Genomic DNA, 22096 nt, shown 5'->3' with positions numbered 1-22096 from the left:
TGGACTTCAATGAAATAGAAATTCTGTGGAGGGAGTTGAAAGTTCTTGTTGCCCAACAAAAGCCTCAAAGACATCACAGCTGTTGAGAAGATCTGTATGGAAGAATGGACCAAAATAGCAGCTACAGTGTACAAAACTCTGTATGTTTTCCTCAATGTGAATTTATTTTATGGTTTTTAGAATGTGTTTTAATCTTGTGAAACACTTTGTGTTACTTAGAAAAAATACTTTATAGTAAAACTTTGATTTGTTTTTGAAGATCTAAAGGAAATATTTGACTTTTGTCGTTGGGTCAGTCTACGAAGTATTTAGGTGAATTTTTGTTACTGACTAAATTCTTATCTTTTGCACCATTGTACAAATATAAACATAAAAAATATACCATGGGATTTCTCTGATTCCTTTTTACACCATGTATTTCACAGTTGAAGTGTACCTCTCATGAACAAAACAGATATTATCTTTTTTAGTGGGACAATATGTAAAACTAGTGATTGCCAAAACTTTTATGTCACACTTTTTACTAATCTAAATTTTCCTCAGTGTGCTGAACAAGGACAAATCTGGCTGTAATAACTCAGGCTTACATTCTTTTGCATCGGTGAGACATTTATAACATTAATAAAAAAAACATAGAAGTGGCGGGAGAGGGATTTAAGAATCTGAGTTTCAGTTCATCACACTCTGATACTCATATCAATATTATAATAGAAATTGGAAAGTAAGATAAAAGTCTCCAGCAACGAAGTTCAGCTGATGTTTAATATTCCCTTCAATTTATACATTCTGATTTAAATTATTCTCTGTTGGGGACACATGATTGCACAATATCTTCCAGGTCATATCATATATATGAATATATGAAGCATATTCACATTTATCTATATTTTGAGAGCTGCAGAAGACCATTCCACCAAATTTGAGCACTAGAAATGAATAAAACCTTCAACGCAAAGTAGTTCATCTGTCCAAACTCTTTACTTTTTAATGAAAACAAAGGAACTTCTACCACATCTATTTCTCTAAGCAAGAATTGAGACACTCCTTTCAAATAAAGTCTTTTGAATTATTGACATTTAAATCATGATCCATTTTAAATTTTAAATGTTGGCAGGTTTATTTTAAGAACTTTATAAGCCATTCAAGCTAGTGATAGAGAAACAATCATTATAGCACAAACTGCCATAAGTGCTGCTTTTTTCAGGAATTATTGAACAAAATAAATCCCATTTTAATCCACTACAGCAGAAAGGTTTCCATGACGTTAAAGAGGGCGGCAAGATAACCACTTGACTGACAACGAGGAATTGTGTTCGACCAATCAGAGGCGGAGCTGAGCAGGTGTTCACGTACTCAGGTACAGTGATGCAACGCAGACTAAAGTGTGAGCGTGGAATTACATCCAGCAGCTAAAGGCTCCTTCTCGTCACTTGTGAGTGGTTCAGAAACCATAAAGCTCCTCTCTTTGTTACACTTTGGCGAGACAGCAGCCCAAACCAATGACTGCAGCAAATGTGAGCTCAGAAAGGTAAACATGAAGTCACACCATGCACACATTTTATTTTTTTCTGTGCTTCACAAAATGTTTGGATACAGACTAACAGGAATCAGGGCATGCGGCTGTCAGCAGCAGTTCAGTCACAAGCTGGAATAAGCTTTATTATAAAACGTTTAACATGATTTTCAAGCACTACTTTTCCTGCTTTTGGACATACAACAGATTAGTTGTTAAGTCAGATCATGTTTTTGAAACATAAACTAATGTGTCAAAAACTGTTTAGGATAAAAATATGGATGTAGAGAGAATTCAGTTATGGGAAGGGTTGGATTGTTAGTTATGGTGGTAGGAAATGCGAGAGTTTACCTGCACAGACACCTTGGTCGCCTCCCGCCTGACGGTCACGGTGTGCCGACTCCCATCAGCCAAGTTAGTGACTCTGCTGTTCAACACCTCTGCATCTCTGAGGCTGTGCAGCTTGTACCACAGCTCCAGATTATCTTTAAAAACATGATACACTCATCAAACTTTATCAAAGAAAACAAAACTGTGAGGAAAAATCTATCATTTATTCCTCTTCATTTGTCTTTTAGAGTGAACATTAAATGTAAATATGTGAGACGGCAGCCAGCTGACTCTGATCGGGAGGTTGGTTGTAGGTTGGTTAAAATAAGAATACCAATGAATAACTCATAATCAAACACCTTGAGGCCTGTCAATTACCATGTCAGAACTGCAGCTACGTTCATTAAACTAAGAGATGGAAATTTAATTTTAAAGCCTAAAAAGCTCAAACAGAAAATAATTTCTTGACCTAAAAAAGCAGAGTTGCCTTTATGTTGGTGATGATACCAACATATCTTGGCATGGATACTTTGTTTCAAATATTCTTTCAAAGCACAGATTGTGTATTATTATAAACTGGAAAATAAAAGTGAAATGTCTGCATGTCTTTGGCTATTTGGTGAATCATACCAGTGTTAGCCTTTAGCAAACAACACAGCATGAGTAGAGGATTTCAGAGGGAGCATTTTTTTATTTTTAATCTTTGACATTGAGTGTGTTACCAGGCCAATTTTTGATTTTTTTGTTTCTAGGAAAACAAATAATATGCTTGAGAAAAAAAATTTACAATAAGAAATTACCAGTAATCTGTATTGGTAATTGTTATATAATATTTTATGCAAAAAGTATTCCGTTTTGAATCTTAATAGTGTGGTATTTCTCATCACCACTGTACAGGCTGCATGCTCTGCATACTTTTTAATCAATTTTGTGAAAGAAGAGTGCTCTCAAAAATGGTCCCTTGTGCTGCCTTAAAATTGTTGAGACAGATTTCATATTCTGTCTGCCCTGACACACTTATTCTTAGTTAAATGCATTTTTTAAATAATAATAAATTAAAATCTACACATTAATTTTTAGCTACACAAATGTTTGCATCATTTTCCATCTCTGACATAGAGGAGCACTGCTGTGACAGAGCTATTCTGGGAAGTCCAGCTTTATTGTCCACATTCAATAAAGCTCCTTCCACTTCCTGCTCATGTAGCACTTGCAGCATTTCTCCTGAGACAATTTTAGTAAATCTGTGTGAGGGATGTTTTATTGTTGTTAGTTTTATTTAAAATCACAGTGCGTTTCCATGCTAATTTCCATATAAATAGTCGTCTTAATTCTCAGAAAAGAGTAATGCGTCTTTAAGACTAAAGCTCCACAATCCAATTCCAGCTTTAAAAGCAAGATCTTCTTTTATTTAGTGCCACAATTAAAATACCACCACACTCTGCTTCAGTGAATAAAATATTGGTTGACATTTGTTAATGTCAATAATTTACCTTTTCAATAAAAGAATGTCTGAGGAGTGGAAATGTAAATCTCCTGATCCATTAAACTGACTTGAAAGAGAAAGTGTAATGATTTTCTATGCATATGGAGTAGTGCTCACTCATGAGTGCAAATCCTTTTATTACACCTAGAAAATGCATGTTATGGGATGTTAACGGGTACAGAATAAAATCTTTCTAAGAAGTGCACACATGCTTGTTACTGATGAGCAAACCAAATGGTCCTTTTGGTCTGCTGAAGGTGCTGGACACAAAGGAAATGACAATCCCCCAGTCTCTTAGAGTAGGGAATAATTATTATTTGCTTTAGCATTGACAAATATAACAACAGTGCTATTTTAAAATGTGCTTTTTTAAATCGAGGTTGGTAAATATAGAGTTTGGTATTAAAGCCAACAAACTGATTTGATTTGGATTTATAATGTTGTAGTTTGGTCAATTATTTGAAATCACTCAAGACATTTTATTAATTTATAAAAAAATTTCAATTTTGTGGTTCTGAAAAATGGCTCTCAGATAATTGATTTCAATTAAACAAAAAAGATAAGTTATACTAATAAAAAGCAACAAAAAAAATCCTGTAATAAAAAAAATGACTGGATAAATTTTTTAACCTCAAAATATGTACTTAATAACAGTTTTAAAGTCAACACATATATTAATAGATTAAATTGATCAATAGATTGAATAGATTTTTCTTTTTGAGTAGAAATCACTGTATTACTTTTAATTAATTTTGGAAACAGAACCCTAGTTATAGAATAGTCCTTGGTTCTCAATTAAAAGAAAAGTAGGATCACATCAATTCTCTTAATCACTTTTATAATACAATCATTCTCCTTTTAAATCATTCTCCTTTTACCATCTAATTGCATTAAATTAAGCATTTGCCAGATTAAATTTTAATATTTAGTCCATGTGCTTTTTTTCAGTCAGTTCCACAAATTCACTTCTAAATTTACATTTTGTCATTCCAGGCAGAAAAAATAGTAACATTTCTGGTTCTGAAAACTAAATTGAATTGCAAATAAAGGTATGACTCATTTATTTAACAAAAACAGTATTCGATTGTTGGATGCAAACATTTGAGCTGACACAGATTGTTTCCTTCACCGACATACAGATTTAATGGTGTTACTGCTGTGGTACTAAATACCATCGTTACCCCTTAAGAAATCAGGTGATTTCTGTTTTCAGGGCAAGACACATAATTTATGTTGTTATCACAAACTCTTAAAGTATGATTTTATGACATTTATTTATAACGGTGAATCCATTTAGCTGTTTCACACACTGCTGTCCTAGCAATATATTTTTTAAACATTTTAAAGTAAAGTTGGAATGTGGGTTAAGCCACAAAAACGGAGTGCTCATTTATCACTACCTTAAGGTGGGGGTGAAATGTAGAGAACACATTTTGCACACTCAGGTGTAACAAATAATATAATTTTAATTTAATAATGTAAAAAATCCATTAAAATCACAATATTTAAGAGTAATTGCCAATTTAAACTTGTCTTTTATATATAAATTACATATATTCTTAGCCTTCTGAATGCAGAATGTGTTAGTCACAGTGAACAACATCTCTGTGCAGCAGCTACATTTCTAAGTGAGTAGCAGTGGCGTTCTCTGTCAGAAACTTTTCAATAAAGTTTGACTGGATTTATTGTCAAGAGAGCATAATCACAAATTGGATTCAAAGTCTGCCGCCTGCCATGCTTCTCTCACTATTACTTTTGTCTTCTGCAGCAACATGAATGTCTGTGCGACGACAGCCGTCAATCTCTCGTAAACACCAAACAAATATTAGGCTCGTTATGTTAATAAAAAATCAGCTGAAATTATGGGGAAATTTACATACAATAAAAATGTTAACCAGGAAAAAACAAAAAGTTCCTACTAAAAATGCAACAATCTACAAATGAAACAGATAAAATCTTTATTTGAGCCTCATTTTGTTTAACTGGCTTTTTTGGAAAACATGGCTACACAAAACAATTGAAAAATCGAAATGAGAGAAAACAAGACAACCACCCGAATTATGCAGAAGCAGAGGGGATGATGAATTAACTTCTAACAAACACACTCACCATGTTTATTGATGAGGAGTATCAGATACTCTCTGTAGAAAGAGCTGACGTAGAGCAGCAGAGCAGGACTCTGAGTGGTCCTGAAGCTCATGGAGATGTTTTCTCCCGTCAGCGTGGTCTCCGACTGCAGGGACGGGGGCAGGACGGCAGGTTTTCTCTTCTGCATCTCACGGGGCTCCTTGAAGATGTAGGTGACGGATGTCGTCGACTTAAAGTTGGCAGAAACCTCTGAGAGAGAGAAAAACAAAAGTTTGTGGTGTAAACAAAGACTTTGACCAAATAGGTTTACATACATTTGCATTCATTCACCTCGGAAAGCCCTTGAAGAAAAAGACAAAACTCTTAGAGGAATGCTGATGGAGAATAAAATTTAAATAAAAAGCAGAACTATTGAACAGAAACTAAATCTAAAAGTTATTCAAGATTAGCTTTTATCACTGTCAAAATTATTATAACCTCTGTTTTTAATTCTGTTTCTTAACAACATCATAATAAACTGACAAAGCTTTTTGTATTTTCTAAAAATTAAGAAATAAGGACATAAAATATGTAGAGAGGAGTTGAAAATCCACTAATATTTTCTTTATGAAACAAAAAAATCTTTCAAAACTTTTTCCTTAAAGGAAATTCCAATGACACGAATACAAAGTTTAATTTCTCTGCATGATTTCAATTCCTTTAGTAATTTTCAACAAGTTTTTGTAAAAGAATAGAGAAAAGCTGGTGGCTTGATTAAAAAATACTGAAAATAATAGACATGCTAGAAAAGGTTTAGTAAATTGACTTTTTTTTGCTGAATTGTTCGATTAAAATAATTAGAAATTCTTAAATGACAAAATTAACTAGATTTTTATTTGGTTCAACACTTTTTTTAATGAAAGTCAAAATAAAGGAATTATCTTCAAAGATATTTGCATCATTTCATAAAATATTTCCAATTCTCTTCTTTGTTTTTTTCACATTAATTAAAAACTTTAATATTTTGTTTACTAAGCTATTTTTTTACTTATTTTTGAGTGAATTGTTCCTTAATGTAAATTACTGTATATATTCTGATGTATTTCTCCACTTACCAGGTTGTTATTATAAATAAGTAACATCTTCTTAATAGCTTGATTAGTTAATAAAAAAGGTTTATTGTATAAAAGTCAATCACCATTTGCTTTAAATTAAGCTATTCTTTCTATTCTTTTTAACAAAAAATAAATAAATACACAACAATGTTGGTTTTCTTTTTTTTCCTTTCAGCTTGTTAAGAAAAAACAGAAATAATATTTTTCAAGTGGAATCATTACCTTCACCATAATTTCCTTTTTGATATAGTGTTGTAACACTTGTTTTTGCATGTTAGAAATGTTCGAGTGTGGGGTAGAAAACCTGAGCTGCATCACACATCTGACTGCATTTCATGGAAAACATCTCCTAGTAAAAGTGGTAAACTGTTTGGCATTCAAACTGCTTCCTGGCTGCATTTCATTGTGTCTAAATCCTCCACACACTGGGTCTAAAAATCACAGTAAGCTCTGCAAATGGGTGTGAAGAGTCTGTGCAGGGCTGATTGTAAACCAGAGAGGAGCTCACTCGTCTGCCGGCTGACTGCAGACTTTCTACCAACCAAACAGAATTCAGTCAGGATAAATCGTGGTGACAGGGTGGTGCTACTTCAACAGGTTTTGAGAATACTTTACCAAGGTTAAAGATGTAAAAAAAAAAAAAAAGGCACATTCTTGCCAAAGTAAACTGGCTGTGGTTTTAACATCATTCATCCACAAGCTCATGCCAATTACAGCACACCTGTGAAGAAAATCTGCAAAACTAATTAGCAAAAGTGTTAAATGAATGAAGCAATTTGTGCTTTCTGCTGACTGCCTGCAAATGTACCATGTTGTTAATTCAAAGTATCAAAAAACTCAGAATAGAACCTGGTATGCTTGGATTTAATAAGGCTGAAACACCTCCTGTGGAGATGTTCTGCCTTTTTTGAGAAAGCTATTTTTACCACATATTAGGCAGTCCTGCTCGTTTTATAGGGTAGTATGTCTCTCTCAGTCATTTCAGGAATTAAAAAAGTGAATTCTTGTCATAAAATCTTCAATACATAAACTACTATAATAGAATGTGTCACTATGTGTGCGTAGAAAAGAATGTTGAAAAAAGTATAGTTTTCATAAGCTAAAGTCTTTCAACTATAAAATGCATTTTATTCACATCCAATTTTCAATAAAGGTCCTTTTAGAAATATCTGCAAAAATGTCTTCTATTTATGTTTAAATTATACTACAATTCAGCTCAAGTTTTTGGCAAATGTGTCAAATAAAGACATTTTTCTTAAAGTTTCTTCTAAATGTTGATGCTCTTTTATCATCTTTCTTCTTATTTGCTTCAAATTGAATTTAATAAAGAATAATATCATTACATTTCTTTCCTTTCTGATTATGATGTGAGAGCCATTACATTAATCAATAGGAAAAAGAAAAGGGAAACTGTTATTTGAGATTTAAGTGTAGATAATTTTCAGGGATTAAGAGAGAGTTCTTTTTTTCTTCTCCTTTTGTGAATGTGAACAGTGTGGTGTAGTTAGTGTGGACTCTAAATCTAAAGTTTGCGTTCTCGGCTTCAGCAGTTCCCAGAATTAATAAGCTTGTTTTACTTTGGAATTAAACTTATTTTAAATTCATTTTTACAGTGGCTTTGTTATTGTTACAATATGCAGCTACACCTCCTCTGTCTGATTTCTTCTTCATTAAAAAATGATCCTAAAATATAATGGTTGCTTTGTTTCAGCTACGTTGAGTGCTCTACTTTACATTTCTTAACCTTTTAGGTCCAAATTAAGGGGCATCAATCATTTGTTAGTCACCCGGATTGATTAAATGTCGACCCCGTCTGAGAAAATTCCGGAGAACAGCACAAAAGATCAGTTGGCAGAGATCACAGATCATTACGTAATATGCAGGAGTGATAAAAAGGTTAAATGAAAATGTTAATTTGAGAGAAAATCTATATGAAACGGTGGTTCTGATACTGCCTCAGGTGTCACCATTGATCTCCATCCTAAAGTTTTGCTTCATTTTAAACATAAAACAGATATTAAAACTAAAAAGAAAAATACTTAAAATCAATTTTCAGCTTTATTTTTAAAAGTATTAGGTGAATAATCTGGATGTTCAGAATGACTTTTCACAATAAAGTATGATCAAATGCAGAAGAAACGTTGGTGTTTTGTGTGGAAGTGATATGACAGCAATAAAGTCAAGTGTCAAAAAAGAACTCCGATAACAAAAGATAAAGAGAACAGAATCCCTCGCACCTCAGAAGTATTGCTGTTTTATTATTCAAGGAGGAAATGCAAAGAAAAACAGGAGCTTAGCTTCCTCCCACATGTTTTTTCCGAGTATATTTTTCACAGAAATACAGTAGTTGTGTTTTTAAATGTGTACAGCTAAAAGTTTTTTTTTTATTCAGCATATTCATGAACTTTTCCATTCTTTACTTCCTATTATGCAGAGATAACAGAATTCCCTCCCCTTTCTTTGCCATCCTTAGACATAGGAATAAATTGAACTTTATGCTAAATTAGTCTATCACCTTCTCTGCACATCAGAATTACACTTTAAGGCAGCAGCAGGGATAAAAAGAAAAAGACAAAAGCCAATTTAAACTTTCAAAAGTGATTTCTTTTTAATTTTAAGATGATATTCGATGTCTTACAGAGGCTTTTATTTCTACACTTTTTGAACTCTCCGTTTTAAGATATTCTGCCTGCAGGCTGTTGGATCTTGTTACGTGTGAATAGATGGAAATCTAATAATTTAAGTCCGTCTTTTCCAAAAGTGTCTGAACATTTTACATTTTAGAAAAGGTATATTGTGTACCTTTGTGACAGAAAGCTCCTGCGTAGGCCGACGGGCTGCAGTCACAGGAGAACCCTCGGTTGAGTTCCACACACCGACCCCGGTTCTGGCAGAGCGCGCCATAGCTGCTGCAGTGGCCGGGGCAACCGGGCCGGACTCCAGGGGTGATCTTTGCCCTCTCCTCCAGGTCCAGGGTGACACCGTTCAACTGCAGAGAGCGAATGCAGCCCAGGAAGCCTCTTTGTCTGGATGCAGTGCCCCCTGTCAGAAAAAAATAAGTGTATCTATTAATTTAACTGAGCGCATTTCATATTATTTGTTGTTAATAGAGAAAAGATAGCAGTGATGATGCAAAATGTTACCAAGGTTACAGCAAACTCCACGGTGCTGATGAACTTAGAACAGGTGTGACTGCCTGCTTGAGGAGCCATATGCTGTGGGATATTTTAAATTTGCAGCAATAGGTGAAACAACATCTTTTTTTAACTTTAGAAATGCAATTCTAATTTTAGATGGTTTAACATGCAGCACAAAATTGGCAACATTTCTTCTCAACCTTCAAGCTGACTGTGTCTCATTTTATATTCATAAATCCAAGTGCTTGTTATCACAAATTACAGTTGGGAGGCTGTTACCTTTACAGTTTAGGTTTGTTAAATGTTAAACCGAAGCAGCTTATCATGCTTCAAAAACAGAGAAAACATGCAAGAATAAAGTTGGTATATTTATTGGACATCTTCTCATGGACTGCATCTATAGTAGATCAGCAAATATTCCGGAACAGTTGGACAAGATTTGACAAAAAAATGATGTAAAAAATAAAATGTAATAGTACAGTATTTGGATATTTTTACTTCTTTATAATATTCTGTTGCAACTAAAGTGGAAACTTTAAAGTTTATGTTGCTTAATATTTAAAAGTCTGCTTTTAGAAGTTAATTACTCTAAAATTACACCATAAAATGAGTTGATAATTTGTGTGTTACTCTATGAAGTACTGAGTAGTATTAAGAAATTGCAGTCTTCTAATTCAAAGAATATGTTTTTTAAAGCCTGGAAAATAGGTCATTTGCGTATTTGTATTTACTTTTATAAGATTTTACTTTTACAAAAGTGCACAATCAGTATTATCTTATTCTTTTTTGCATTCATAGTAACATGATTACATTCATCAGGACCTCTAATACGATTGAAACTCCACAGAATCTGAGCTCTATTCATCGTTTGCGGTCCTGCTACCATAAATATAGTACCAATCTGGTACTCAAATTCACAGTTTTGTTTGGCTGCAGCCTCTTGATGACATCCTTAGAAATATTCCATGTTTTCAGAACTTTAATAAGGTTCATATCCTCTGCTGCAAACTGCATGAGTTTCTTTCTCATGTGCACCAAATTGCACGAGAAATCAGTTATTTTTTTCTTTTTTTGTACTTCTATGTCCCTTTGGGGGCTCCATAAAACCCCAAAGTTCAGGTATTTGGTTAAAAATAGGATAAAAACTGTATGAAACAGAGTTTTAAACAACAGGAGTACTGCATAGTCTTTTTCTCAGCTATTAACTTGATAAAAATTAGGAGAGGTAAAGGAATAATTAGAATCTGGTAAAATATATATATGTTTTTAACAAACTCAATCTAGATACCACTGTCCTCACATATTGTTGCGGTTAACTGGTCGTTGTACATATTCATATTTTACACCTCATATATCTTTTTAATGACTATTTAGAAAATTCTAGATTTGACTTCAACTGAAATGAATAAACCCTAATGAGGCATGTACTGCACTGTGTGACTTTTCATGTAATGGTAACCCTATAAAAAAAAAAAGATGCTTCATTGAAGCTGAAATACATCTCCAAGAAATCCATACAAGCTGCAGTTCACACTCTGCAAATTACCTGTGATGGGAATTTGCATATTTCATAGTATTTGTCTTAAAGTGATGCTACGTGCATCCAGATATTTGCACTAGTTAACTTCTTAACCACACTCCTCGTGTTGACCTCCTGTCTGATCCATTAGCAGATTAACTGTTTTCATGAGTGTTTTTTTTTCTTTTCTTGTCGTGGTTGGATTCAATTAACGTTGCCATCCTGAACTGAAGTCACTGTGAGAAATGTCCATGGCAATACTCGTTTAGAGTTGTGGGCACGCAAGCTGGGTTTGTATGCAGATTAATTCACAACCATGTGTTTTTTTTCCAGTTCTCGTTAATGTACAACATGGACAAAGAGAGGGAAATAAGAGGAGATTTTGTCTTTGTGGTAATTGTGGTAATAGTGGAAGGAAAAAAAAAAGTTGTATGGAAGAGGTTTTTCAGAGAAAACAACTGTGTTTAATGTTTTCTTTTTTTGTAATTCTGAAATCAAACAAACTGGATGCGGTTGTTCCTTTTCCGCAGACAAAATATGCCTGAATAGTGTGAAATCTCTCACTGTTTCATTTCATATAGCCTTTATTTTTCTAATTATTATCTAACTGCTAAATTCCACTCATGATTTAACCTCCTACTCTTACTCTGGTACTATGCAACACAGCATAGCTTTTTATTATCGCCCACAATAGGATTTTCAGCCCACTGGGTTTTGAGATAATATGATTATATATTCTCAATAAACATTGTGTGGGGTCAAAATCTAAATATACCGGGCTTTTGTTTGTGGCGTTGCAATTCCACAAACACACACATTACCTACCCACATTTTCTTGTTTTTAATTTCCTATTTTTTTAGGGATGTTCAGAACTCTTAACAAGAATCAACAATAGTTAAAGCGGCAGAAAGGAATTAGCACAATAAAAAGCTCTGCTAATTTATTTTCCTTATAAATGTGGTAGAATTATAAAAGTACAAATGAGTGAACACAATTTGCCAACATTTTTTCTACAATACAAAAAGAATCTAATAAAAACAATTGAAGAGTATTCCTGTTATTTTTCAGAAATAAGAAGTCTGTTATTTTAATCCCTAAAATTATTCATCAGTGTGAAGTTCCACTTGAGGTTCGATGCTCTGGTCTGACGTGCAGCATTATTAATCACACTAATTTAAGTGCCTCTGCAAGTTTTGATTTCACACAGTGCGAGGTATGGATTAACAATACCTCTACAGGAAATGAATGCGTCTTGAATACACAAACACTCTTCTGCTAAGCAGTCTCTTTTATAACTACAACAGTCACTTCTATTTACACCACCCAGGGATGCATGGGTATATCAGTCAGGATAGTACGAGAACAACTCAGCTAAGAGGTTTGTAACATTTGTCCTCGTGCTTTTTCTTTTCTCAGAAAGTCTGTTTAGCATTTAGGTGTTCATAATGCACCTAATGTTTAAATATTGTAATAGCAGATGATTTTTTTACTTTTCATTGATAAAAAGGAGACCAACAGGACTGTCAATAGTCCAACCACTTTAGAACAACACAAATACTTCAAATAGTACTTCAAGTAGTTTGATAAATTTGAACTATTTGTGTTTATTTGCTAAAGATTTACTTTTGTTTGTTGATCAACACAGTGGATGGTGAGCCTTACATTTGTGTGTGTGGCATGATTGGATGCAGATGTTTTAAAGCAGGGGTGGGCAAACTATGGCCCAGGGGCTACAAGCTGCCCATTAAACTATTTAATTTGGCCCACCAAGATGGAATAAATTGCACTGATAATCCTTATCGTTTTATTTTCCCTGTAATTCCAGTGTGTCCCTATAGATGCTACAAATAAATCAACCTTTGTTCAAGTGCAGAAAGTTATTCTGCATTCATGTGGTGCTGGAAGATGTTTTTTCATTTATCTGATCATTCCTATACCACTTGAATGTGGTACTTCTCTAAATCACATTTCTCTCTGTGGGACATCAATCCACTGGTGCAATTGGCACAAAAATGAGAACAAAAGCCACAATTTTGAAATAAGAACTTCAAATTGTTCCGTTTTAAAAAAAATTATCTAAATTTTCAACCAAAATTTAAGCACGTTTTTGTCCAGGTTCCATGTTATTTCTTCTTATGAGGCGAATTACCAAAATGCTCAACGGATCTGTTCCTGGTCAGGTTCTGGGGGCAAAGGCGGAGGAGTTTGCTCCTTAAATATCCCCGACTACGATACTACCACCACAATCCTGGTGGTTCTTGTGGTTTCAGAAAACTACAACTAGAAAAATGTATTAGCAATCTGAAATTACATTATATTTTGAACAAGACATTTTCACACTAAGATCTATTACTTGTCAAACTTTTATGTCTAAACCAAACTTTGCTTAATAGGACGCAAAAATAAATAAATAAATAAATAAATCCCCAGCTGGAGTCTATAATCATCACTAATAGGCACTTATATGGCCAGAAAAATCTAAGACATTTAGACTGACCAGCATTTAAAGAATGTTTGTATGTAGCTGTGCTATTATCCAAAACAAAGCAGTGACCCAGACTTTTCTACAGGGTGATGCTCCATCATTAACTCAAACAGGAAGGCGGTAGTTTAATTTGAATCATTTTCATTGCATAAATAAGAGACATATATGTGGTTTCATGTCTCAAAGGGCCTAAACTATTTATATTTTATTCTAATTTAACTAAAAGTGACTTGAGCAACATATCTTTGTTAACTTGATATATTATTTGTCCATGACCTGCCTTAAAGAGATTTACAAAGTAAAAATAAATTAATTTAAACCATCACAGACAAGCACAGAGGAGTGAATTGAACCTTTTAGTTTATTTCTATGGTTAACTAAAGATAAAAACATGAGAGATGAGCCCAGCTCTATCTTTTGGCTAAGAGTGGGGGGTCATTGTGGCATCAGGTGAAATAAACCAACAGCATTAAAGGACTAAATAGTTCATTGTAATTCTGCTGGTGTCTCTGCAGCACAAAGTTTAGCTACAGTCATCACTGAGTGCTTCTGCCTGTGGGTCCTCCACAGCTCCATTCATGTCACTTTTGGTATTTATCCACTTAAAAACGCTTCCTGAACTTTAACATCCAATTAAATTCAAATCTGTTCAGCCCAGAATCTAAATATGTGCACTGCTGAATAAAGTAAAGTGAAGACCAAATTATTATTTTTTCCTAAATTGCAAAACTTGAGTATAGTTTGTAGGGCTGGCACGATTAGTCGACGACTAATCGACTATTAAAATAGTCGACGACTAATTTTCGTTACTTTATACTATACGGAGTCAGAGTGTAGTAAAGTTGAAGAAAGCTGTGAGAGTTCAGCACCAAAAAAATCCACTTTTTTCATAATTTGAGTCACTGAGACCAAAACTTTATCTTTAGTAAAAAATACTGTAGTTTCTTGTTTCAGATCTCAACCTCAGTAGAGAGATCAGGAATATACTTTCCATCAAACTCATTTTGACTGGTGACCTTTGACCCTATATACCTTTTATATATAAAATTTATATTAAATTGTTTCATTATCTTGAGGGGTGGGACACCTGTCAAAATGAGTTTGATGGAGAGTATATTCCTTATCTCTCTCTCTCATTTGATTCAATCTTGTTTTAATCCCAGAAACTAATGAAGGACGGAGGCTGCACGATTCATTAAAAGTTTAATAAACTATCATCTTAACTGTCTTTATTTTTTGTTAATTTAAAGATAATGATGGTAATAATGTGTGCTTTACATCCACTTTGCGCATGACCCGATTAGTCGACTATTTGGGAAAAATAATCCAATTAATCGTTTGTGGCAGCCCTAATAGTTTGTTGCAACTGTCAATATAATTAATTTAAATACAGCATTCCAATATTATATTTAATGGTGTTTTTTAAGTTCTCACTATCTCAACACATGATGAGGATGAATGAGCCGTTGTTAAATCTTCCTCTCACCTACAAACAGGGGGCTGTTTAGCTGCAGATGGATGAGTCCGTCAGCAGGAGCATCCCGTGTCTCTACGGGGTTATTGTCGACACGCAGCGATGCCTCCTTCACATTTCGCTCAGCCCGAACAGTGTGCCATCGGTCGTCGTTCAGCGGGAGACTCGTCTTTACCCGCACCTCCACGGGTCCATTCCCCACATCGAAAGAGAAGACGACCTCCGTAGAAGCTGAGAAGAGGAAAACCGTTTTATGTTAGGCAAGAATTACTCTAATTACCAGTTGTTTAAAACAAGAAAGGATAATATTTCAAATAAACTCATTACTTTTTCTAAATAAGGGGTACTTTTGAGAATATTTAATGTTTGTTCAAGAGTTACAGTAAGATAAGTAAAATAAACTTAGAGACATTACTTTAAACTGAGTTTTTTCTTTCATTTTGCTTTAAGAAATGAATGATTTCCATATATTTTCACCATACTGTGCGTATTCACACCATAAGTTCATAAAAGTGACATTAGATTCCCTATTAATGGTCTTACAGATAGCCTATGAGAGTGTCTTTCACCAACTGCCCTCAGAGAAAGTCCTGCTATTCAAGGCAGTGTGAACACAATCTTTTAATTTTGTCATTTAGAAGACACTTATCTAAAGTGACTTGCAAAGAGGGAAACGGTAGAGCTCTGAAGGGCAGTGGAAGACACTGCAATAACACCAGAAAATGAAAACTGAAAGATAAGTTGTAATCACAAACATTTTATATAGTAGCTGAGGGTACGCTCAGGTGGGCAGGTGTTTATGTGAGGAACAAACGTGATTCAGGGTATGTGTCTGAATGATTGAGTTTTTACATATTAAGATGTGAGGACAAAAATGACCTGATTCAGACATATAAAGGTAACAAATAGATGCTAAGTAAACTATAAAAAGCGTTTTTGATTTCTATGTTTACTGAGTGAACATAAAACAAACTGCAACAAAAAAATGAGCTGATAAAAGCTGCTTCTGCTGATGGTTTAACTTCAGATTAACGCCACTAATCAATCCACTAATAGACTGTTTCCTTAATGGTCAACCATGAAATACTGAGTATTACCATATGACATAAGATGGATAAAGTTAAGGGAACTATGATATTTGCAAAGATGGTAGTTGCAGGAAAAAAAAAAAGCTGAAAACTAGTAAAGAGTAATAATTCAATCTTATTGAATGGCAGCCACATTACAAGTATCTTCTTTCTACAATATTTGCTGTGTGGCTCAATTTTGATGAAACACTAAATGTTTATAAAAAGGAAAAATTTGCTTTAGGCTACGGTCACAAATCCTAAAATGATCTTAATGCAAGTTTTTCAGCATTTGTAAGCAGGATTTTTACACGCTGTGAGGTGGCCAAAGAGGTTTTAAGAAAAAGTTAAAATTTTACAGCAACCAAAAGATTTTTCTCTAAAAGCTGCCATCGCTCATACTTTTTTTTTTTTTTTTTTAAACAAGTATTTACACGAATACAGACTTAAAGCTCTTTAGCTTTATCCTCATTGCTGTTTTTTTTTTTTTTTTTTGCTTTATGCATTAACCGTTTCAAGAAAAAATCTGGTGTCTTGTGTTAATTCTGTATCTGGGGGATTCTGCACGCCCACCTGACGCCATCTACATTCATCAGTTTTTTTTTAAAAATTGTGGGGAAGCATGAAATCTTGAAGATTCTGCTGACACCTCACCATCCTGTGGTGGCAACTGCATATATAACCCCAATTTTAACAAATTTTCACCACAACTTCATTAATATTTTTAGAAGAGCCCTTGGTAATTTGGAGATCTTGTTTTAACAAATCCTACATGAATGTTTTTCTTTTTTTGTCTCCAGATTGTGCCATTCCTCAATAAAGTCATGTCGTTTTGGTTCCTCCATCATCGTACGTTGGCAGAGGCGCACACCGACTTCCTCTCACCATGCCATCTGTTGGAGGCCCGGGCCGACAGCTGGACACGGAGGTGTGATCATTTAGAAACGAGCCCCGAGCAAGAAAGAAGGACGGCAGGTTCAGACTCATTTGTTCATGTGTGAGGGTGTGCAGGTTTAGATGGGTAAATCTTCCAGCACTGATGTAAGGATATAAAGATGTTTATACTCAAACATGTTCTCCTAGATAGTTTAGTATTGTAGAAACACAACTCTTGGACTACATTTGAAATCACATCTAATATTTTAACATCCAGCTATAAACCACAGATGAGCATTTTTTTCCCTCAGGAAATTCTTGTTTTAAAAAAGGGACTCCAATGAAAACAGTGTTTTAACATTTTCTAGTGATTATGGAGGACAAATAATAAGAAAATTAAGCTTGAAATTACATTTCTGAGTATTTATTTATTCAAACCGATGTGAAGCAGAACAAATCCAGTTTGAATTAATTTGTAGATGTGACATACAACCTAGAACAGCAGGCCACATGCTCCCTGTTTTACTCCATCCATGCATCCACTTGCAAATGAATAGATCCCTAGATTCATTCCCTTCATTCAAGCTGGCATCTGATTTAAAACTGTGCGGCTGAATAGTTACAATATTGCTCGCCATTTTTGTTGCACCACTGTTAGGTTGGGTTTGTGAGGGGCTGTAAACTTGTGTTAGAGAGTGTAAACAAATGGATTACAGGAAGTTGAGGCGGAATTACTCTGGGCAAACGACAATTTAGAAGCAAATTTCAGATAAACTACAGCTACTTCTCCTAATGTCTCAGGAAAAAAAAAGAGCTTTTTTGGATTTTGGTTGAAAACTACTAAATCATAATCACCACTGGAAACGTTTTGAAAACAGAAAAAAAGATGATCGGAGTGAGTCTTAAAATGTTGTTTACTTGAAAAATATCATTTGTAATATTCATTTGTTTGGGAAACAATTCCAATGAATTCATCCAGTCTATAAATGATCTGATTCTCATTACTCTGAAGTCTGAATATTTAGTGACTCTGATAGACGTGAAAAATGTCTGTTTGTTTTATTAACAGCATTATACGTTTAATTTTAAAATCTGATCTAAACATCAAACACAGATCTTTGCAGATAAAAATCAAACAAATAAGAAATAACTTCCATTCTTCTGCAGGGCTACATACTTGTGTGTATTGTCTGTATTTAAGCCTAAACAGGAGAAAGACTCACCTGATTCTGGACTGATTGAATATATGCATTATTTCATTTACCGTCTTGCTTGGGCTAGAATAATAACACCCTGCAGACATCTGAACTCCTGTTATTTCAGGAACAGCGTGGAGTGATAACAGACATTAAAAAGGCTTGCCCAGCAGAGTCTGATTGACGCTGAGAGAGCCTTTGTGACACAAACGTGTTTGCATGAGTGAAATTGAAAAGAAAAACCTTTGAAATTGAGGTTATTTCAGCAAACCAACATAAGAACCACGTTTGGTATAATCCAGAAACGCCAGAAAAGAATTGGTTATACAAAATGCGTTTCACCTGATTCCCTTCTGACTAAAATATTTTATCTATCAGCTGGTTATTTAGTTTTTGATAGTTCACAAAAGTGTTGTTCTTTTAGGTATATAGTTCCTGAATACCCCATTGGTGGCATAACATGTGTGTGTCTGTGGATTTGTTTTTTTACTGGCACAAAAAGAAAAATATTCCTGTTTAATGGGTTTACTTGAATTTTCTTAGCTGTCTCTAAATAACAGACTCATTTCCTGTTATTTTTTCTTAAGAGAAAAACAAACATTTTGTAAAAAGGATGTCAAAGAGAAAAAAGCTAAAGTGAAGTACTGGCAAAAAAAAGGTGCAATGTGTAGAAACCTGTTATCTGCAACTACTTTTGATGCTGGCCCTTAAATGTTTTAAATTTCACATTTGATTCATCTGCTGCCAGAGTGTGACACAATATTTATAATATGCATGTTACATATCATGACCTCATGCAAAAAGATGGAATCCTTTTACAGTGGATTTCTTTTTCTTCCTCTTGCTAAAGTGCACTTACTCGCACAAGGCTTCGCTCTAAAAGGTAGTGTGAACATCTGCTACTTCAATTAGTGTTGTGACAGAAATACTTTTTAGAGCCTCTTGACTCGACACATTTTCTGAGAAATTGTTTTCCTTAAAAAAAAAAAAAAAAAAAAAACTGAGCTAGAAAATGAAGCTCTGTTGACCCTCAAATGGTCTTTTTCACACAGATGTGTTTTTTCTTTTATAAATTTAAGTAAATTTTTATTAAATAAATTATGTCCGGGCACATTGGTTTTCCAACAAAAACGTAATAAACAAATACCCCTGATTTAGTATATTTGTAGGCACAAAAACTATTAATTAGCATAAAACTAAGTTCAGAAATCTGAAAAAACAACAGAAAAAAAAACCTTTAAACAAGTATTTGGGTTGTTATAAATAAGTTAGAAATCACACAGAAATATATATTCGAGCTTAAAATTATTAAAGCAAACATTTGTGTTCATGGTAGAACAAAAAAATTAAATAAATAAATGAATACATTAAAATCTCTATATGCTAGCCAGAAAAAAGTACTGAAAATAAAAAGTAAAAAAGGATCAAAGCATTATGCTCGACACGTGTCAAAGTATATTTCCATATTACCTAGTTGTTATAAAAGCAACCAAAAATAGAATAAATAACTTTTATGGACACTTTTTTTCACACACGTTTTTCCCTAATGTTCCAACGCCACTAGTTTTTTGTGCAAAGATTTTGGGCTCCCATTATCTTTCTATTTTCAGATCTCCAGAAGCGCAGCCAACTAAGCAAATGTGTACATATTTAATAAAATAATTGTGTATTTTTTCTAAGCAACACAAGTAACTAAATTATCTGGTGCTGCTAAAGAATAATGGAAATTCCAACACAATGTGGGTGCAGTCACGAGACAGCGATATATATATAATATGTATGCAGCAAATAGCAAACTCACTATCTAAAAAAAGGCAGTCTCACAGATTCTCACAAACAGCTATTCTCAAAGCAGATGTTACTCCTCCATTAAATCAGTTTTGATTAGTCTACGCTGATGCACAATGCTGAAAAATGCCATTCAGCTCAACAAGCTGTTAGTTTATGTACAATTTGTTCCATTTCAGTGTGTTGTAAATGTCCTGGACTGAGCATCAAATGACACCAGATGCTGCTGGATGTTTAAAATGTTTACCGAACAAAAAAATCCCCAGCACATTTAAACAGAAAAAAATATTATAAATAGTACAGTAAGTATACTTTTCCAACTTTTGAATTGGATTTGTTTGGAAATAAACATGAATTATCCAACTGGATGACAAGGAATTATCAGAAAACACAGATTTTTGCTTTTCAGAACACAAGCTTGCTTTTAATTCTTAACATTGTGTAACAGTAGAATTATTCATGTTGGCTTTTAATGCATTTGTTGTCCTTGCTGGTGTCTGAAACATGCTCTTCTTTGCTCATCCAATAACATTACAACAGTCGTTTCAACTGAATGTTTGCTTTCTTCAGAGGTTTCATTTTATTTACTTTAACCAGTAACATTGAGTCTTGAATAAACTGTATTTGGAAAACTAAACAGTTTTGATTTCATCAAAAAAAAAAAAAAAAAAAAAAAATCAGGATCTTGTGGAAATTATGACTTTTCAAATGTTTTAAAGGATAAACGAACATTTTACAGTTGGAGGGAGAATTTAGATTGTAATTAGATTATTATGGAGTCTTAAAACTGGTTTGCACAAATACATTAATAAAGACCTACAACTTGCCTTCTTTTAGCACATTTTTTAGTTAACTGCAAAACTAAGACTTCCATTAAATTCAAATGTACTTATAGATTTAAGACTTTATATTGCCAAAAACGTGCCAGAACACTTTCATATTGTAACTTACATGCAAGTTCAATTCGTATGAAGTCCTTGATGCCCAGATTTTCCAGAAAGACCCCAGATGAGGTTGTGGTTTTAAAAAGAAAGGAAATATCAACATTCAGCTCTCCGTGAAAAGTTGGAAAATGAAGATATGAAGTCTCCTTGTCAAAAAATGCAGCATTCCAGAAATTTTCTGCAAGAGAAAGAGGAAAAAAAAGCTTTAAAGCAGTCTAAAAATGTCCCCATTTGTAGTTTGAATATGTAAAAGTTTCAAAACTTATTTTCGGAGTGCACATTCAGATTTGGAGCCAAATTCATTAAAGAAAACTCGTTATGATGGGCATGTAATGAAAGCACTGTAGTAAACAAATGGAGCAATTGTTCAGCTAATTAGCAGAGAACAAAGGCACAACTGCATCCTTGTTAACTCATTTATGTCCTTTAATCTTGTGCCATTCATTTGCTTACTAATTAAAACTAAAGCTTAAATTATAAACAAATGAACAAAATCAAATGCACATCAATGGTTGATCGAATTTATTTACAATAGTGGTTTATTTTCAAAGCATGTGGAAGTCATGTTAGCTGTAGTATGCTAATTTACTGAAATCTATTTATTTATTTTTCAAGTAGTAAACAAGCTATTACCAGTTTAGTTTGTTACCAGTTCAGCAAAAGCTTATAGAAGTGTCAGGCATGACTAAATTGGCAAATTGAAATTGGCTTACTGTCTCCGTGACAACGAAGGATTCCCACCCTGTAGGCACCCTCTGACCCCGGCCGCTGAACGTCACCCAGCACCAGTGACCTGACTGGGAGGTGCTCTTTCTGGGTGATGAGGCCTGAGTCATCAGTCCTGGAGCGCAGTGATTAAAAAAATTTTTTTTTTTTTTTTTTTTAAGGTTTCTTGGTGAGATGCTGACAGAGGATGGAAATCATGTTAAAAATTGCAGATTTTTTTTTTTTTTTTAGGATTTTGCAGCAAAGATGTCTTTAGATTTTCAGAAATCAGCAGGAGAGTTTCTTTGAGAAAAGGCTGATTGCAGAGGACGTTAAAAATTAAGGATGCTGGCCTAAATACCAGATGTTAAAGAAAAAAAATCATATAGGATT

At 33.9% G+C, this 22096-nt stretch overlaps 1 protein-coding gene across 1 annotated transcript in view; it reads right to left on the bottom strand.

Annotated features, from left to right (window-relative positions):
* Positions 1–22096, bottom strand: part of LOC112150792 (contactin-associated protein-like 4) — a gene marked incomplete in the record, with an annotated part of 92739 nt that overhangs the window by 7279 nt on the left and 63364 nt on the right. Inside the window, 6 exon segments of the mRNA XM_024279274.2 lie at positions 1865–1998; positions 5439–5666; positions 9314–9553; positions 15140–15358; positions 21006–21176; positions 21712–21839. Coding sequence (XP_024135042.1) covers positions 1865–1998; positions 5439–5666; positions 9314–9553; positions 15140–15358; positions 21006–21176; positions 21712–21839 — 1120 coding nt within the window.

Source organism: Oryzias melastigma, linkage group LG4, assembly GCF_002922805.2.
Source record: "Oryzias melastigma strain HK-1 linkage group LG4, ASM292280v2, whole genome shotgun sequence".
Taxonomy (NCBI): Eukaryota; Metazoa; Chordata; class Actinopteri; order Beloniformes; family Adrianichthyidae; genus Oryzias; species Oryzias melastigma.
This window is presented reverse-complemented; position numbering and strand designations above follow the sequence as displayed.